The 21027-nt window shown below is 35.9% G+C and overlaps 1 protein-coding gene across 3 annotated transcripts in view; it reads right to left on the bottom strand.

The window, feature by feature from the left end:
• LOC128858590 (uncharacterized) overlaps positions 1-18570 on the bottom strand; it is a 29740-nt gene extending 11170 nt beyond the window's left edge. For all 3 annotated transcript variants that reach the window (XM_054094988.1, XM_054094990.1, XM_054094989.1), the window contains exons 1-2: positions 18351-18570; positions 13332-13531 (exon numbers count right to left, since the gene is read on the bottom strand). In XM_054094988.1, the coding sequence (XP_053950963.1) occupies positions 13332-13531; positions 18351-18537 (387 nt within the window). In that variant the 5' untranslated portion in view covers positions 18538-18570. The remainder of the gene's footprint in view (positions 1-13331; positions 13532-18350) is intronic.
• Positions 18571-21027: the final 2457 nt, after the last annotated feature.

Below are 21027 nucleotides of genomic sequence, written 5' to 3'. Positions count from 1 at the left end.
TCTAACTTCAATTGAGCTTTGTTCACGCTGCTAGCCAAGTTTATAATTTTATTCAACAAAACGCGACTGAAACAACCAAACAATCGCAATATCTTTTTTGACACTAATTATGCGAATGCTGCATGATAAATTTTTCATAACATTGAGGTAATGGATTTGTAAATTATTATTACTATTTTTAAAATCATATTTGAATACCCAATATAAAAATATATAACTTGTATTTCTTAGAAAAATTGTGAATTTGAAACTGAATGCTATGCATGTCCGAGTTCTTTATTGAGCCACTGTACAGGGTGTGCCATCTTTTATGTCGGTATGTAAACGCTGAATAACTTGGTCATTTACGAACCGATCGACTTCAACATATGTACATGTTTTCGATACGTCAATTCAGTACAATTTCAACCATGGATCGCTTTACATCGAAACAACGCGCTGAAATAGTGACGCTATACATCGAAAATAGTTCTTCTATTGTTCTAACTCAACGCGCATATCGCAAAAAGTATCGCGGCAAACAGGCACCGTTTGGTGTCGAATTTTTTTGAGCACGGGACAGTAGCAGGTCGTCAACCTGCCCTTCATCAACGACCAAGACATTCCAATGACCTTGTTGAAGCAGTGAGGGAGAGCGTTGCGTCGTATCTTCGTCGCACTCAGCATTTTGGCGTCAGTGAAACCACAACGCGGTGCATTTTAAAGGATGATTTAATTTTTTTACGTATAAAGTGCAATTGACACAAAGAATATTGCCGACAGATCATTCACGTCGCTTGGAATACGGCCAAACAGTCGCTCGAATGGTTGACACTGAACCCAATTTTTGGAAGCAAATTCTAATGACTGACGAGGCACATTTTAACCTCTCTGGCAGCGTGAATAAACAAAATAGCCACATTTGGGAAACTGAGAATTCACTCGAGATCCATGAAACGCCATTGCATGACCGTAAAGTAACTGTTTGGGCCGGCATTTGCACCAAAACCATCACTGAGCCATATTTTACCGAGAAAACGAAACGGTCGATGGAAATCGATATCGATGAATGTTGGCTCATTATGTCTGCCCGCAAATGCGTGAGAAAGGTTTAGACGGTTATTGGTTTCAACAAGACGGTGCGCCACACATGCCACACTGCGAAAGCAACAATTGAATTTCTGCAACGAAAATTCCCGGGACGTCTAGTGCCAAAAAGAGGCAACATCGACTGGCCCCCCAGATCACCTGACGTAACCGGACTTCTTTTTGTGGGGTTATCTGAAAAGTAAAGTTTACGCCAACAAGACGCAGAGTATTGACCAGCCTAAGGCAAACATTCATGCCGAAATCGACGCTATAAAAGCCGAAATGCTTGACAAGGTAATAACTTGATTGATATTGTGTTCAAAAAATTGTTTTAATAAATTGTAAATAACCAAACCAAATAAAAATACCTCACTTACACAAATCAGTTGTTTCTTTTTTTCAAAGTTATTCAATGTTTTTATACCGACATAAAAGATGGCGCACTCTGTACTTACTTTTAATAATACATCTATAGGGAGTCGAAAAAACAGCTAAGTGTGTGCTCCCTTTGTTTGTGAGAAATATTAAAATCCCAGGAAACATTGGTTTAGTCTTTATTTTGCTAAAGCTAGCACCAACACTATTCATTTAATAATAGCTTTTAAGTTATTTGCTTGAAATTTGCTTTTTTATCTTTACCAAATCTTGATATAATAAGAGCACTTATATTAGGTATGTTCATGGAGCAAATAATTTTGTTGTTTATGTATCTCAAAAACTTGCAAATTAGGGTAAAATGGAGCAAAGAGGGCAAACTGACATTTCAGTTTAAGACCAAGTTGCAAGTTTTTACTGAATACATTTTTACTTGTAAGATATTGCAAGTGAGAAAAACAGCTGATCACAAAGTAAAAATAAACAAAAATTAAAATTTACGAATTCAGCTAAAGTTCGAAATTAAAAAAAAAAAATGGTTATGAAATGAAGAATGTAAGTATCATAAATATCGTTTAGTTTTATAAAGTTATATGAAAATATTATAACTATAAAGTTATATTATATTATTATATATATTTAATAGGAATCGGCCAATGATGTAGAGGTATGTACTTCGAACTACAACCATGAAACCACTGAACCACGAAATAAAAATAGAAAGCATTGAAGATTGGTTATTAAGTAATTTCGAAATATATGTGTACATGTGCATAAACGGAAGCAAGGAAAATATAAAGAAAGCTGTGTTTGCCATAATATCACAACAATACAATTGCTAATGGAAAGTTCTTCATCTGACAAACTACAATCATGTTATGCCTACCCCGCTGTTTTCATATCATTTGTTTTATTTTTTTTTTCATACGAGATAGCTCAACTGAAAATTTCTTGAGATTTTTCTCGCCAACAATTTAATCAGATTTAATCGTTAAACTTGCAAATTGTTACTGGTTTTGCATTCAAGTACTTTTTTTGATATTTTCTCCTTCAGAGCGAATTCTCGAAAATTAAGTTACTGGATAATTTTTACAGGGACAGACCGGGTATCATCATTACTACATCTGTGTAATATACATATACACAGTTTTATGTGCATACAACAATTTATATACACTCTTTTCTGTTCGAATTGGGGTTTATAATCTTCTGCTAAAAGCCAACTTCACGTAAAAATACTGTGGGCAGCGTAGCCCGTCCTGGACTGATGGGTTATTTTTTTTTTGAAGCGCGCCTACGAGAAAACTATTTATATGCAAACACTACAGTTTTCCCTCTTCTTTTACGGTGTTTATTATGTTATATTATTTGCCTCTTAGGCGCCCGTCACTGAGAAAAAAGGATGAGAACCTACACCTCTCGCCCGGTCACAAAGTTCATTTAGACCCATCTCTGTCACTCAACCGCCCAAGCACAACCCGAACTCGCTTCATACTCTCAAGTAGTCAAAATAAGCCTACAAAATACAAGTGTCCCTTCAGGCTCCCAGACCAAAGAAACAGCATTCAAGACATCAAGTGAAATGCGAGAACTGATGACGCTTCTCAGACAAGTCTTGCAACGATTTTCATCAATGATGAATCTGCTCGTTACTCTCACGACATAAAAATTGAACCATTCAAGCTCGAAACTCACCACAGCCTTCTTAGTCTCCCCAACATATTGGCCAACTGACAAATAATTCCCCGATCTCATCGATTTCTGCGTAGCGAAAGGCATTCCAGCTAGTGAAATATCCTGCAACTCATGTTATGAATGATCCTCCGTAACTCTCCCGTAATGATCGCTCTAAATAAAGAATCAGTTGACTCATTTTCCAACTGCTGTCTCCACAATAATAAAACCGATTGGTTTTACTTTCTAACACTATTAACTTCAACAATTAACCCTAAGCACCCACTCAAGTGCAGTGAAGATATTATAAACGCTGTAGAGCTCTTCAATAATTGCTTTCAACATGTGGAATGGAACTCAACACGCTCCCTCACCAAGCGACAACACACCCAAGTATCCCGAAGGGTTAAAACGAAATTAAAAAGAAAACGGCTGGCAAAGAAGTACATAGACATCCTTAAGACAATAGAACATTAAACTTGCTCACACATGATCTCAAATATTTTCCGAAAAGGAACACAACTCAAGAACTTACTGAGGTAGTAACGATGTAACCCCTGCCACTGACTACTCACTTTGGGAATCTGCCAAAAATTAAAAATATCAGCTTTAACACAATCAGCCATTGAAATAAAAATAATAAATGGGCTAAATTTGCTCGGCACTTATCCCGAGTTTTCATATTAAGCTAATCACTGCTCAAAAACTCAAAGACACCCTGGAATTCATTCACCGAATGGACCCGGCTATAAATGCATTTTCGAAGAAAGAAATAAAAGCGGGATTAAAAAACAAAGAAAGCCCCCGGATATTATTTCATCAAAAGAGAAGTACTTAAACAACTGCCTGATGAAGGAATCTCTTTTCTTAGGAATATATACAATGCTATCATAATAACTGGTTTTGTTTTCCCTAATGGAAAGCCGCAAAAACCTGAAAAAAGTACCGCCTTATCGCCCCATTAGCTTATTACCCATTGCCCTTACAGTTATGGAATCCATTTTTCTCAAAAGATTGATGCACGCAATTGAAGATCGAAAATTAATCCCAAGATACACGGTGCCATCGAATAGGTACGCAGACTCGTAAATAGTATTCACAAAGCTTTTGAGCCAAAAATTATTACACTTTTATCAAGTGCTACCTCAAAGACTGATCTTTCTTTGTTATGTAAAACGAAGAACATTCTGGACTCTTGAAAGCTTTGCAGGGCAGTATGATAGGCCTAGTACTATACTTGCTCTAAACCCACGATTTACCAGTAACTAAGGAAAGTGTCGTCGGAACGTTTGCAGATGACAGCGCTGTTCTCGCAATTGACTCTAATCCCCAAACTCCAAAAAGGACTTGATAGTTTAACCAATGGTTAAGAAATTGGGGAATAAAATCCAATGAGACAAAATCAGCAAGTAACTTTTACACTCCACGAAGTATTTGCCCTCCCGTGAAACTCAATTATGTAACCATACACCAAAATAATGTTACGCAATATCCGCTGCCGTAGCCGACTGAGTTGGTGCGTCACTGCCACTCGGAGTACTTAGGTTCAAACTTCCGTACATGAAATGAAAATGAAGAAAAAGTTTTTTCTAATAGTGGTCGTCTTTCGGCAGGCAGTGGCAAACCTTCAGAGTGTATTTCTGTCAGGAAAAAACTTTGGATAAAAATATCTGCCGTTCGGAGTCGGCTTAAAACTGTAGGTCCCTCCATAAAACACATGGGTCTATGGCATACAACTCTTAGGCATTGCAGCTCACTCTTACATCGAAATACCCCAAAGATTCCAGACAAAAACCCTAAGAATGATTACAAACGTACCATATTACATAACTAACGGCTAAATTCATCGTGATCTGAAATTTCTCATATAGTCCAGTCAAAAGAAGATTTAACTTAGTAATTTTAGGAGTATGCGAGTTTATGGTTTTATTATGTAAAGCCCATCACTGTGAACTTAAGTTTGAGTTTTCGGGGTCGGGGGTTGTGTCCCGCGGCCGCCATCTTGGAAATAAGGGTGCAACTGGTTTTTGCGATTATCTCGTGAATTTCGACAGTTACGAAAATTTTGTAAAATACTTTTTTGTAGATAATAATGTTATCTACAACTTTCATTCAAAACTTTTTATTGTAAAATTAATAATAAAAAAGTTATAAACAAAATTACACGAAAAATTAAGGGATGAATGGTTTTAAAGCGTAATAACTTTTTTTTTATTGATTTTATGGAAAATATACATCAGAGCTTTTTTATAGAGCATTCTTTTGTGAACATTTTTATCTATAAGTTTTTTCCGCTATCTTTATTTAGTCGTATGATTTTGAGCTGCTAAGCGGAGCAACCAATACATTAGCGAGGCGCGTACATGATTACACAGGCCGACAAAATTTAACCAACATTCGGACCCAGAAACCAGACTATATATTTTCGAAGGTTTATGATGCGCTGAATCCAAATCTGGCCTCAGAATTGCTCTATCAGCTCTGGTTTTCGAGATATCCTAACCTAAAAGTGCAAAAAACACCATTTTTGCCCATATTTGAGGTTATGTAGCCTTGCAGATGTTTTCTTTCACCAAAATTAAAGGATGACATCTTTAAATACAAGCCTTCTTTTTTCAAATGGCGTTCTGTTTGCTCAAATATCATTTTTTTTCGCAGAGATATCGCATTTTGAAATTTTCATGTTTCGAAATTTTCCTACACCTGAAAATCGATTAAGATAACATAGACATGATATAGGCGATCACTAATTTTCTTGGGTTTGAGGGCCTGAAATATATGGAGTTTGTGGGTAAGCCTGGTTAAGTGGGTTAGCCTGCTCGCGGTATGATAGGGGTGGTTTCTAGGGGTTAGGGCTGTGTGTGACTCGGTACCCAAAGGTTAGATAGTGTAGAGGTGTGGTGAGTCAGCACACTTATGGTGTGAGACAAAATTTTAAGAAAAATAAGACTCAATTCAAGAAAACTAGTAATCGACTATATCATGTCTATGTTATCTTAATCGATTTTCAGGTGTAGGAAAATTTCGAAACATGAAAATTTCAAAATGCGATATCTCTGCGAAAAAAAATGATATTTGAGCAAACAGAACGCCATTTGAGGCCAGATTTAGATTCAGCGCATCATAAACTTTCGGAAATATATAGTCTGGTTTCTGGGTCCGAATGTTGGTTAAATTTGGTCGGCCTGTGTAATCATGTACGCGCTTCGCTAATGTATTGGTTGCTCCGCTTAGCAGCTCAAAATCATACGACTAAATAAAGATAGCGGAAAAAACTTATAGATAAAAATGTTCACAAAAGAATGCTCTATAAAAAAGCTCTGATGTATATTTTCCATAAAATCAATAAAAAAAAAGTTATTACGCTTTAAAACCATTCATCCCTTAATTTTTCGTGTAATTTTGTTTATAACTTTTTTATTATTAATTTTACAATAAAAAGTTTTGAATGAAAGTTGTAGATAACATTATTATCTACAAAAAAGTATTTTACAAAATTTTCGTAACTGTCGAAATTCACGAGATAATCGCAAAAACCAGTTGCACCCTTATTTCCAAGATGGCGGCCGCGGGACACAACCCCCGACCCCGAAAACTCAAATTTAAGTTCACAGTGATGGGTTTTACATAATAAAACCATAAACTCGCATACTCCTAAAATTACTTAGTTGGCTATTTTTTTTGTCTCTTTTGACTGGACTATAGAGACATCGAAAAATACAGCAGAACAGACATTTTTTTCTTCAAACGTGTTCTCGATGCTACGAGTAATTCTGTGAATTTGGTCAATAGTTGAGTGGCGCGCGCGAAATCCAAATTGGTGTGTTGGTATTATTTGTTTATTTTCTATGATATTGCTCAGGGGCTTTATCAAAAATTTTTCCAACAGTTTTGGTAAGATGGGCAACAGTGATATTGGTCGAGGCTCTCGTCAGTTTTAAAAATTCAAGATTTTGCAACCTTTGCTCCAGTGATTTGTTAAATTCTTGTTGTTCTGTTAGTTTTTGCAATATTTTTGAAAGAATAATGTTGCGAAAGAATAATTATGATGGAAGAGTTGCACTAAAAAAACCTTTCATCAACGAGATTAATCGCGTCATGAGGATAAGGATTTTGAGTTCTGGAACCACGTTTTATTTGAAGATGAAAGCAATGGATAATCATATGTGTAAAGAAGACCTAAGGAAGAGTAGCTGGAAAAAATTTTACGTGCGACAGTTAAACACGGGTCCGCTGCTGGTATTGGAAATTTGTGCTTCATTAACGGCAATATGGACCACAAACAATACCTAACAATTATGAAACAAAATTTAGTCCAAAGGGCTGACAAGTTAGAAATTAAGGACAATTTCAAGTACTATGATTACAACGATCCCAAGCATAAGACACTTAATGTCCATCTATGACTTATGTACAACTGTCCTAAAGTGCTTGAAACCCCTTCACAATATCCAAACATCAATGTAATTGAGCATCTATGGGCTGAAAACAAACTGAAAAAGCTTGTTATCAGAAACAAGAAAGACCTAGAATATGCTATTAAAGAAGAGTGGGGAAAATAGATCCTTTAACATGCAAGAAGCTGTCGAATCCATGCCAAGAAGACTAAATGCTGGGAGAAAAAGTAAAGGCTTGCCAACTAAATATTAATTATATTGTTTTTTCTCAAATATTATTTGCCTAGATCTGCTTTATATAAATGTCCGAGTTCTTTTTTGACCTGTATTTTGTTAAGTTTTTATGTTTGGATTTTCTATGTACGAATGAGTTGAAGTTTGTTTATGTTTTTTGTAGTTTTGAAAAAAACGCTTGAAGAACGAAAATAAATGTGACACATAAACGCATTAGATTTGCATTTTTATATATATTTTCTATTTAAAACCATATCACTTGGGTGCCCGAGTTCTTTATTGAGCCTCTGTAAATGTATCGACTTTAGCCATCGGAATGAATGTGCCCAATCGGAACGAATCGCGTATGCAGAGTGAACTTCTTATCCACCATATCTAATCTGCGAAATCTATCTAATATTCATTTTATCTAATATGCACAAATTATTTTCAGATATCAAACACAAGATATGGAAGGTGTAGAATATTTTGATGAATATGTAGGTAGCTTACTGCTCTGGGTATTTTTGTGACATGTAAAGATAATGTATATTAATATTTTTTGTAGTAGTATCTCTTTTATAGTATTATAAATCAACCCGCATTTTTAACAGCTTTGCAACTACGATTAAATAAGTGCGCTTTACATTAAAAAATATTACAATCCAAAGCAATAATTTTTCGAGGTTGCAGTGCTACTTGAGCATTTTCCGTGAAGTGTAAACGTCAATAAAACAGTTTATGTTTATCAACAAATTCCAAACTAATTTATTTCTTTCTATCATGGTATATATTCGGTTTTGTTATTGTTTTTGCAATTATTTGGGTTGGCTTTCCATTGCTATCACGATAAATTTGCTTATAATGTCCAAGTGCGTGGATCGAAAAAATAGTATATAACACACAAATGTAGTAAAAAAAACTCACGCTATATTTTATTCCAAATTTTCTCCTGCGGCGGTTTTTTGTTTGAAAATGTACATATATACATGTTACAAAAAGAAATATTTTTATAAAAAGGCGATTTTTTAATTTTAAATATATATTTTTATTATACATATACTGAAAATTTGGAATACAAATCGCGCGATATTTAGTTCAAATTTTTGCCTGCGGCGCTTTTTTGTTTTAAAATATACATATATATATATATACACATAATTGGCGCGTACACCCTTTTTGGGTGTTTGGCCGAGCTCCTCCTCCTATTTTTGGTGTGCGTCTTGGATGTTGTTCCACAAATAGAGGGACCTACAGTTTCAAGCCGACTCCGAACGGCACATATTTTATGAGGATCTTTTTCATGGCAGAAATACACTCGGAGGTTTGCCATTGCCTGCCGAGGGGCGACCGCTATTAGAAAAATGTTCTTCTTAATTTTGGTGTTTCACCGAGATTCGTACCGACGTTCTCTCCAGTGTTGCCAATTTAGCGACTTTGTCGCTAGAATTAACGACTTTTGCTTGAGCCTTGGCGACAAAAAAAAGCGACTTTTGGAGAGCAAATCAAAACCGATACTTTTCTGTCAACTTGATTACCCGTGAATGCCCTTTACCTTTCAATCCGTCGCCATTTTTTTCAAATGAAAATTTTCGAAATTCCGTACGTACAACGATAACTATATTTATACAAATTAACAAGCAATTTCAATTTTTAATTCCAGATGATCCATTTTTGAGTAATCGATGCGACCATGGAGGAGGAAATGCTCCACGAGATTGTTTATAACTTTTTTTATAAATTAATATTTTTCTATAAAAATTTAGGATGACAGTCTTTAATGGACACTTAATAAAATAAAAAAAATCCGATCCACAAATTCCTTCATTTTGCCCAAAAAAGAATCACTTATATTATTTCTTTGGCTGTCACAGTGGTGTTCCCCCTTAAAGCGTAGCTTTTTTATGCCACTATTTCTTTACTATGCTTAAATATATTTTATAAATCCATTTCAAGACTTTAATTAATAATAATATAGTAAATTGTTGCATGATTTGCCTGGTTTTATTATAAAAGCGTAATAGTTAATATTATTAATTTTATAAATTTTCAAATTTCTATTTGAATCCAGTACTGGATCAACTTCGTAAAAAAAAAATTTCTTATATATTATAATTGAAAAAAATCGATTTTGAGCCGAAAACCAAAATTGCCGATAAATCTTGAAAAAAATTTTTTTCGGGCGAACAAAAAAAAACGTGTCTCATTATTTTGGCCCGAGAGCAACATATTTGAGTTACATCGAAATCGAAGAACATGTCCCGAATAGCCCGGTTGAATTGAAATGGAAAGCATCTACGATAATTGTTCCGCATGCCAGCTCTCATGCGTAAGTTCAATTGAGATGTGGGTTAAGTAAGCATTGATGCGTAAAGTCGACCCTTCATTTATCAAGTCCATATATATCTCATGATTATATTGTATAACTGAATATCGGATAACATGAAAACATTGAAGAAGAAAAAAGTTAGTAACGCCGAAGATTACAAACAATGACTTAAAGGTTCATTCGCTTTGCACATGAATGAATTCTTAGGACTCTTCCATTCTACAAAAGGAAAAGGAATTACTTGTTTGTGAAGAGGAAGAGTAGGTAAAAGCAATGGGAACAACCAAACAAAAGAAATTATACGCACACACACACATACTTCTTGCCACGGCGCCTTCCGCATAACAACGCTAAAAAACTGCGGTTGGAGGCATTATATTAATTTGTGGTTTGTGAAATTTTACAAATTTCAATATTACCAAGCCATTCACTGAATTTTCACAAACATATAATTTCTCCTCCTTTTGTATTTCAGTGAACTCATTTAAATTAATATAAAACCTACTCCAGATTGCAATTAAGTTAGTGCAGCATTTGCGCATTCAATACAAATTAGCAAATCTTTTACAATAACTGATGTTGGAAATCTGAGAGTGTAGCTTATGGCAGATGTATCCTGCTTGGTTCTCAAACCCTCATGCTTTAAGCAGTACAATTAGGATAGCTAGAACAAAGTAGTCATCTGAGAGGCTAAGAGAGAAGTATTGTTGCAGTAATAATAGGCATAAACCAACTAAGTACGGGCTCTTAACTCACTGAAGTCACTAACAACAGCAGCAACATTGTATTGGAGATACATTTCATTCAGTCGATTCCATGGAATTATACGAAACCGAAGTTGCCGTGTAGTGCAACAATCGAAGTCGTAACGCACAGACTATTTCCAACTCACCACCAAACCCAAAATTGAGAACATTTAATTTACAAGGCTTAATTCTTCTAGCTACATCAATTGTACGGTTTGGAGATACATCTGCTAAACGCTGCACTTTCAGATTATCAGTAATATTAGGGAATATAGATTTTTTGAATTATAGAACATTATAAATATTGAGGATAGGTTTTTAATTTAAAGCCCTTAATTGAATGTTTTTGGCAAAAGAACCTCTCCTGTTAGGAGACTTCAATGCCTAAGTTGGTTCAGACAACAACAGCATGGAACACGTTATGGAAAAACATATGGGCAGAATGACCGAAAACGGAGACTTGCTCACTGAATTTTGCGCTGGCAACAACATGGTCATCGGAGGCTTTTCCCACACAAGGCAACAGGGGTATCACCCGCCCACATTACCCAGGGGTTCGCTTTTGGACGTCAGAAATAAGCGGGGCCGATTTCAGTGATTATCACCTTCCGATAGGCACAGTGTTACTCAAAGTAGCGGAAATACCATAAATAAATCACCACAAGCACAATCCGAGAGAAAATTCAATGTTCTCAACTTTCAAAATACGACGACCCGAGAAAAATATGTTCATTGATTGCAGATTACCACAAATTCTTTAAACGTCGAGAAAAGCCAAAAATAATTAAGAATATCTTATGCGAAGCCGCAGAACTTCATGTGGGTTATCCTGAGCGCAATCGAAAGAGTTGGATATCCGACTCAACATGGCAATTAATTAATACTACTCAGAAAATAATTGAAAACTGATGCTATGGAGACAAAGCAGTGAAAAAAAGTGACCGCTATGACAAACGTGCCATGGCTGATGCACTGGCTTCACAAGTACAGTCGGCGACAGGAATCAACCGTAGCAGCCTGTATAAGGCAGCAAAAAAACTGTCTCAGCCCAATAACCACCTAGCCAGCAGACCACTCAAAAGCTCTTAACACGAAGTTGTCACTACTACAGAAAGACAATTAGCGATTTGGAAAGAGTACTACACCAACATGTTATCATCGGAGCCAACAGCCGTGCACAATTGTGTAATTGTACATGGCATGAAGTAAATAGTGAAATTTTGTACGTCTGCCTAGATACACTGGAGATAAAGGCCGCAATAAAAACTCTTAAAACCAATAAATTCGCCGGGATTAACAGCGTTGCTAATGACCTGCTAAAAGCGGACTATGCAGCGCTGGCTTGATCAGTCCTCTAATTGTGGACTTTTGGGCCACCGAAAAATTACCGGAAAAACTGAACTTTCGAATGCAACTCAACCGTGACTAAGAACAGAACAAACAGGCTTCCGACCGGGGCGCTTCTGCGTTGACCACGTTAATAGTCTTTGAGCAATAGGTAGAATGGCGTTCCTCCCTCTAACTTATTTTTATCGATTTCCAAAAAGCATTCCATACACTTCATCATAAGTCAATTTAGGATGCTTTGGCTTGTATGGGTGTTCCATCAAAAGATAAAAATCACGAGGGGCATTCGTCGGGGCTGTGTGTTATCGCCACTGCGTCGCTATGAAAAAGGCTTCCATTGAAACAAAAGGTATAACTTGGAAATTTTAATGATCTCGACTATGCCGATGATATTTGCTTATTGTATATTCGTCGATATGTTCCAGATATTAGCGTTGGTGCAAGAAACAGCAGCAAGATCTTGAATGAGTCGACTCCTTTAGCTATCTTGGCAGTATAATATCTGCTGACGATGGTTCAAGTGAAGACATTGGTAATCGCATAAAAAAAGCCAAGCAAGCTTTCGGCACTCTTAAAGCAATTTTTAACTCATAGTCATAACACGGCGTATAAATTAAAACTATTTAATTCCAATCCACTCTTCTCTACGATTGCGAAACTTGGAATTAAACAGAAATTGCAAAAAGACAAGTTTTGAGAAGAACAAGAAATGGCATTACTCGAAGTGCAATCGATTAGAGTCCGTAAAGAAGCCAGCGAAGGGGTAAACCGCGAAAAGAAGCCTGGAAGCGGTCTTAAATAGAACAGGCTCGAACAGCTCGAATGAAACCAAGATGTTGGCGCTTGACAGAAACAAATGGAGGAAACTTGTTGTGTATAAGTATATAATATAATATATAAATAATTAAGTATTTTTGGCAAATTTCTGCTGAACCTTCAAAAGAACACAAACAAAATCGAACATTTATTGTAGGAATTTCTAACAGCAATCAGCTGTTTATTTCTTTGCTTTTTAATTTATGAAATTTGTCGTAACCTTAACTCTTTCAACCATGGATTCCAATTATTAAAAGATCACCTGTCAAATGTTATATGGTATTAACAGATGTGATTTATATAACACGGGACATTAGAGCTTAAAGCAATTTGTTTAGATAAATGTATGCCATAAATGCCCCTTACCTTGCGATAAAACCTCGCTCCGGTGATTTTGTGGAATCCTTTTTTGTAAACAGCTTGATAATCATCTGGATGTGAGAACTTAAATAGAATTCCTGTAGCAGTTTTCGTTAGACTGAAACATCCTTTAAAATTCATTTTCTCACATATAAGAGCAGCACGCTCCATAGATAATTCATGTAAAGGTGTCAGTAGAAATGCTCCTTAAAAATATAAAAGATATTTATTTATTTAGTCTTTTGAACAAACAAAAGCTTTTTACAGACTAATAATTCTGCTTAGTTACTTATTATTAATAATTACTAATTAATATTAAATGAGAGTTAGAAAATAGAATTTCATAATGTTTTAAAAATATCCATCGAATTTTAACAAACAAAAACAAAAAATCGACTAGGTTATCAGCCGTAATTGGCTTCCCCACCCTAGTGCTTAGTTCCTCCCTTTCTAACGCAAATCGCGGACAGGCAAACAAAACATGTTCTACGTCTTCTGCAGTTGGTACACAATGAGAACAGTACGGGTCGTCTTCGTGCTTAAACCTATATAAGTAGGATTTAAAGCACCCATGTCCTGTCAGTATTTGGGTCAGATAGTAATCTATCTGTTCATGTTCACGGTTAACCCATTTGGATATTATGGGAATCAAACGGTACGTCCAGCGCCCGTTGGGGGAAGAGCTCCATTTTTCCTGCCATGAACGCAGGCTACTCTCTCTCGCTATCTTGCGCATTGTCACACGTTCTGAAGTAGCTTTTTTTTGTAGATTTCAGTTTACTCTGTTGCTATTAGGTTGGTTGGGAGTAGTCCTGCTATAACCATAATGGCGTCTTCCGATACCGTGCGAAACGCGCAGCACACTCTGTGGGCACTCAATCGGTACACCGATTTCATACACTTCACATATGAGCTGTAGTTTGTGGCTTCCGCCCATGCTGGAGCTGCGTACAGCAAAATCGATGTGACCACAGTATTAAGAAGTCTCCTGCTGTTTTGCCTAGGGCCTCTAATATTCATCATAAGTCGTGTTAGCGCAGTTACTGCTTCTGCTGCCCTGCTGCTCGCGTACACCAAGTGCTCTTTGAAATTGAGCCTACGGTCAATTATTACGCCTAGGTACTTAATGAATGGCTTCGATTCTATACCATGGTCGCCCACCATTATATTAGCTGACTTCACAATCTTCCTGCTGCTAATTAATACTACATACTTCAGTTTTATGATCCGCACGAGTTAGACCGCTGTTGCACAACCATTCCTTTACCATGCCGACAGCCTGGTTGCATGTTTCTTCGGCTCGACGGAGTGTTTTAGCCACGACCACAACAGTTATGTCGACAGCAAATCCTATGATTTGCGACCCTAGAGGCAGATTGAGGCGCAAAACTCCTTCGTACATGACGTTCCAAAGTAAGGGTCCCAGGACTGAGCCTTGTGGAACTCCGCCAGTTATTTTGTGCTCTTTTACCCCAGCATCGGTTTTATAGCGTAGGGTTCTGTCATGTGAAAGATAACTGGCGACAATCCTACGAATGTACCCTGGAATGTGGAAATTATCAAGCGCGATCAGAATTTTGCTCCAATTCGCCGGATTGAAGGCGTTCTAGACGTCCAGTGTCGCAATTAGGCAATACTCCTTGCAGTCGTTCCAGGATTTTTCCTGCAGTGTCGAGCATGCACAGGGGGCGGTAGTCTGTAGGATCTTCCACAGGCTTGGATCTTTTTGGTATTAAAACCAGGTTCTGCAACTTCCACTGGGTTGGAAATATAGCTTCCTTTAGACATGTATTGTAGAGATCTACAAAAATGTCAGTACGAATTTGAATAGCAACTTTTAAGGCCTCGTTGGGGATTCCATCCGGTCCTGGAGCTTTTTTATTGACGTGATAACGTCTTATAATTCGATTTAGCCGGATGCACGCACGAAAAAATGTGTCGTTACCTTGCTCATTCGTCGTTATCTTGCTTATGCGCCGTTACCTTGCATGAACTGCAAGCGAAAACGCGGAACGAACGACAAAGAGAACAATCGGCCCCCGCATTCGGCAACGTTCGACATTTGACTCTGTCCTACTTGAGTGAGGATATATATGTATGTATATGCGCATATTTATATAAATTCACATACTTGTATTTGCATATGCCTTCTTCCTGAGTGCATGGTAATGAACCATTTCTCTGTTGAGAATAGGACGATGATAGAAAAAGTAGGAAATGAAAGGGAGTGTTTCGAGTGTAAAGTGTCTTGAAAAAGGCAAATCGATGATGGTGCCTCTTAGTGTTGTTGACTTATTAACGTCTGATGCACAATCGAAATTGAACATATCTTTCATGAATTTGATAAATGTTTCGTCATTTTTCACGTTTGTGTAAATATAACTTGACCTATTCCATTGCAATTCCATTTACCTCCTCCTCTATATCCATACAAAATATCTATCAAACAAATAAAATTAAAATTTTGTTTTGAAAATTGCAACCATTACATCAGTATTTTCTTATGACGTTGTCACGTTAAACTATGGTCAGTAAACCGACTTTACAGACAACCTCTTTTTTTTTATCCGTTTTATAATCATCAGGAGCTCTTCTTTGTTTGTTGGCTGCCTCGTTTTGGAGATGGCTGCGTCGCATGCTTCTGTCAGGTGTCTCATGGTTTGTGTTCGGGGGGCAATTAAAAACCTCCAAATGTATTTCTACCATGAAAAAACTCCTTCGGAGACGGTGAAAGACTCGAGGTCTCTTCATTTAAGGAAAACCGAATAGATAAGCATTTCTACAAGAAAATAACAGGCAAATTTCCCTTTTATAATATTAGACAAAAAAGACAGCGTAAAAATTTGTACTTTCACTAGCTGTTTAAGATTAATTAAAAGTAAGCAGGATTTATATGATAAGACAGGATCAGAAAATGGGACAGGAAAAGAAAAACTTGTTCAATTCTGTCAATAGAGATTTGGTGGTAAGGTACCCTAATACATATATATATATATATATATATATTATATATAACATTGATCTATATGATGACAGAGGTTTCTAAAAATTTAGGGTGCGTAGTGCAGACTTCAGAAAGAGTATTTGAACATGTCCAATTCGACTAATTGAGTTTTATTGGGCAGATCTCCAAATAAATATATAATATGCTCTAAATTTGACCGAAGCGAATAGGCGGGTCAATGCGTCTTACCAAACACAGTAAGTGGAAGAAAATATACAGTTTGTCAAGAATATCTTTGCATAGTGAAGAAAAATTTTAAATTTTAGCTTTGATCGAGAATTCCAACAACAAATAAAAAAGCAAACAAAAAATTTATACACACATTCCATTATTGTACTTTTCTACGACTATTAGGCGCCAACAGTTATTAAGTAAACACACACATTACAAAAACAACAACAAAAAAGATATTCACTCTATTTAAAAATTGTCAAAAAAATCTTTGCATAATTGATGAAAACAACAAAAAATGCAGTTATTTTCCGCGAATTTCATTCATTTGGGCTTTTGTGCAAATTGTATGGAATGTGAAAGGGGTAAGACATTTTTGTTAATTTTCCGTTGATGGAGTAAAGTTTTGTTAAGTTTATGTTAGTTTCAAATAAACAATAAATTTGTTAGAATAACATTTTTAATTACATTCATTTTTTCTCAAGATACAACTTATCGAAAAAAAATAATGGTTGTGTGAATAATTTTGTCCGTGTGTGTAATTCTTCTCTACAACATAAATCCACCTAGTTATATAATGAAAATATACTTGCTATAAAAAACTGTAGCCCAACGTTATCCAAAGAATTGTTAGTGGTAAAGAAAGTAAAGAATGTTCTGATTCTAAAAATTCGTAGAATCCCATAAACTGGCATTTTAATTAAAGTTTCCCGCGTATTAGTCTTTTTTCGCGATTAAGTCTCTTTTTCGCAATTTATATCAACTGCTCTAGAGTGGAAGATCCTCTACGACCTCTTTCCAAATTGTACACAATGAACACAATTTTCGGTAATTTTTCCCTAATTTTTGGCTTTCGTCTGTTTCTGTAAAGCGACATGATGTCATCTTAGAACGACAGACGGAGTTTACGAAATGCTCTTTCTTGGCAAACATTTACTTCGATTGCCATTACCGTTACAAACAACTTTATCTAATGTGTCGCGATATATGTAAGTATTTTGTATCGCTGAAACAGTTGAACTTCTTATACGGAATATCGCCCAGCTTCATACTTATACTCGTATGCAATGAATTCTGTTGGAATTATCGATGACATTTTAAACGTATTTAAGTAAAGAGTTTTCAAATAACAGGTGTTATGAATGAATGGATTGCGCTATCGAGAGATGCTTAACGATTTTTTATGGCCGGAATTGGATGGTATTGATCTGGACAACATTTATTTTCACCTAGACGGCGCAACGTGCCGTCCCATTCCAAGTACATATACAAGTATCCATGCATGCACACACACATATGTATATGACGCTTAAGAAATGTTTTGTTTATGCTTGCTACTAATCACAATCACTTTTACTGTTGCTCACTTTACTGTTGTTTGATTTCGTACTTCTTAAGCACTTTTTAGTGAGAACATCTTTATCCTTTGAGATCCTGTCTGGTGATGTTTAAATCCTTTTACACAAAAATAAGCGGTATCAAATAAAAAATTGGAAGAAGGTTTTGGAACAACTTTTAGAATTAAGCACTATATCTGTATCAAATTACAACAAAAAACCCAACCCTTTCACGAATTTTTGTTAATTACATTCAGCGACGAATAATTCAACTAAAACTTTCAAAAGTAATTTAATTTCACTATACTCAAACTTTTCCTTGAATATTTTCTGACTTTTGATCTTATTTTAACAGCAAATATTTAAAAAAATGCATAGGAATAAAAAAAGACGTACGTGCACTTCAATATTTTGAATTATTATCACTGATATACCTCTTAAGAATTGAATTTTTTTTTTTAGTTTTAACTGATCTAAAAACTGAGGCCATTTCAAATAAACTAAATCACTAACCTCGTGTCAGAAAGTTTTCTGTATATGACAATTCCGATCCAGACTCATCATCTTTTTTATTTGCCCATTTAGATTCCAAGGATAGCTTATTAGCTGCTAATTTTGAAACAAATTCCGAATGACGGCTTTTTTGTTGATCAACTCTTTCGCATTCAGCGTCAGAAGTGTTTGCTCCAATATATGACATATTGTTGCCCGAACTGTATTCGCTATGTGGCTGTCTGCGATATATTAAACTGAGCTTAAAAAGCCGACTGGTACTTTTATAGACAGCATTTGCGCTTCTTATGGGCACGCACACACACCAGCATTATTGAAGAAGTAATATTGGTGTAATCAATCCCGAAATAATCTATGTAGATAAAACTCGTTTTGAATTATATAAAGCGTTTTGAAAAATCCTCACTAAATAATATTTTTTAGTAGAGAATGAAGGAAGATCAAGCGAAGTCGAACACTTTAAATAATCCCAGTAATAGACAAGCACAGCTTTCTTAAAAACACAATAATTTCAGCTCATATCATACGTACGAGTACATTCATGTTTGCAGCACTGAACAATTACTCATAGGCCAAACCCGATGGATAAGCCAGATATATGTAGATATTTCAACACCCTTTAAAAAAATGTGGGCTTTGATACCAGTAATAAAACAAAATTAAAAAAAAAAATTGTACCTGATATTTACAGCAGATATGCCGATCCCAACAACAAAAAATTGCATGATAGCCACATTCGCGGATACCACGGTTTTAATGGCATCAGATAAAATAGAAAAAAAGCGACTGACATTCTTCAACAAATAATAAATGACACTGTACCATGGCACGATAAATGGAGATAGAAGTCAACAAAGATAAAACGGTACAAGTAATATATGTATACAAACAGAAAGCCTAAGAGACACAAACTAACAATAAAAAATAATGAATAAAATAAAAAATCTTCCTAGTGCAAAGTACCTTGGCATATCTATAGATGAAAAACTAAATTGGTAACGACATATAGAAAACAAACGAAATTAAATCAAAAACAAGTTCGGACAACTATACTGGCTGAAATTCAAAACAAAGCCTTAACAACAAAGTAGTGATATATAAATCTGTAATCTCAATCTCTAGAAATCTGGGGTACAGCAAAAAAAACCAATATCCAAATAACTCAAAGGACGCAATCTAAAGTACTTCGAACAATAACAAAAGCAGGCTGCTATATACCAAACGACGTGATCCCCAGCGACCTCAATATCGACACAATAGATGACATAATTAGAAAATACAGCATCAAGCATATAAAGGGTGATTTTTTAAGAGCTATAGCAAAGTTTTTGAAAAAAACACACGTAAAATTCAGAAAAATGCCATGAAATTTTGATTTAAAGCGATAGTAGAGTCCATATAATTTAATGTTTGAAGATTATTTCAAGCAAATGTTGACCGCGACTGCGCTTCAAATGGTCCATCCGCTTAGTCCTATTTTGGCATACTCTTTCCAATGTTTCGGCCGGTATCTCACATATAAATGCTTTAATGTTGTCTTCCAATACGTTAATAATAAGCAGGCTTGTCTGAATAGACATGAGCTTTAACATAGCCACACAAAAAATAATCTAAAGACGTTATATCGCACGATCTGGGTGGCCAATTGACAGGTCCTGAACGTGAAATAAAATGTTCACCGAACTCGCCTCTCAACGAGTCCATTGTTACGCGTGCTGTGTGGCATGTGGCACCGTCTTGCTGAAACCACATGTCATGCAAGTCAAGCTCTTGCATTTTGGGCAAAAAAAGTTGGATATCATTTCACGGTTGCGCTCACCATTCACAGTTACGTTACGATTCGCAGCATCTTTGAAGAAGTACGGTCCAATGATACCTTCCAGCCCATAAACCGCACCAAACTGTGACCTTTTCTGAATACATTGGTAGCTCTTGCAATTCTTCTGACTGATCTTCACTCCAAAATCGAAAATTCTGCTTATTTACGTACCCATTGATCCAAAAATGAGCTTCGTCGCTGAACACAATTTTTCGCTTTAAACTTTCTTAACAGAACACGTATTTTTATAATAAAATTCAATGATTTGCAAGCGTTGTTCGTTTGTAAGACGATTCATGATTAAATTATAGACCAAACGTGTCAGCTGTTTAAAGGAACTGTTTGAAAAGATAATAGCTAAAAAATAACCCTTTATGTACAACGACTAACAAATCATCAAAATGAAAGTTATTTGAATTTATTATTTATTATTTGAAATTATTTTTGCTTCTGTTCGTATGCATTGTCTACGCATGAATTATACTCTGTTTCGTGGCAAATTTCGGTTGTTAACAATGGAGTGGGGAGCTAAGGAAAACCGTATTGTAATGATTGCATTACATAAGTGTTGTTGTTCCAAACGTCTGAATTGACAGACAGAAAAAGAAGTGGTCTCCTTCACGTGGTTCGAACCAGTACCACCATAAAAGCCGTTCGAGAAAGAATTCGCAGTAATCCCCTTAGAAGAAGCAAATCATCTCCAGGGAAATGAATGTTCCTATGAGTTCTATGAATTTGAAGCGGTTACTATGGATGGCCTTAATGCAAAATTCTGTTTCTAAATTTGTAACTTCGAGGTAATAGATGCCTTAGTTTCTCTGTTAGTCTCGAAGTTTGACGAGGTGGTGGTGGTAGGTT

Source organism: Anastrepha ludens, chromosome 3 (genome assembly GCF_028408465.1).
Source record: "Anastrepha ludens isolate Willacy chromosome 3, idAnaLude1.1, whole genome shotgun sequence".
Taxonomy (NCBI): Eukaryota; Metazoa; Arthropoda; class Insecta; order Diptera; family Tephritidae; genus Anastrepha; species Anastrepha ludens.
Note: the sequence above shows the minus strand (reverse complement) of the source record. Positions and strands in the feature narration are given on the sequence as shown.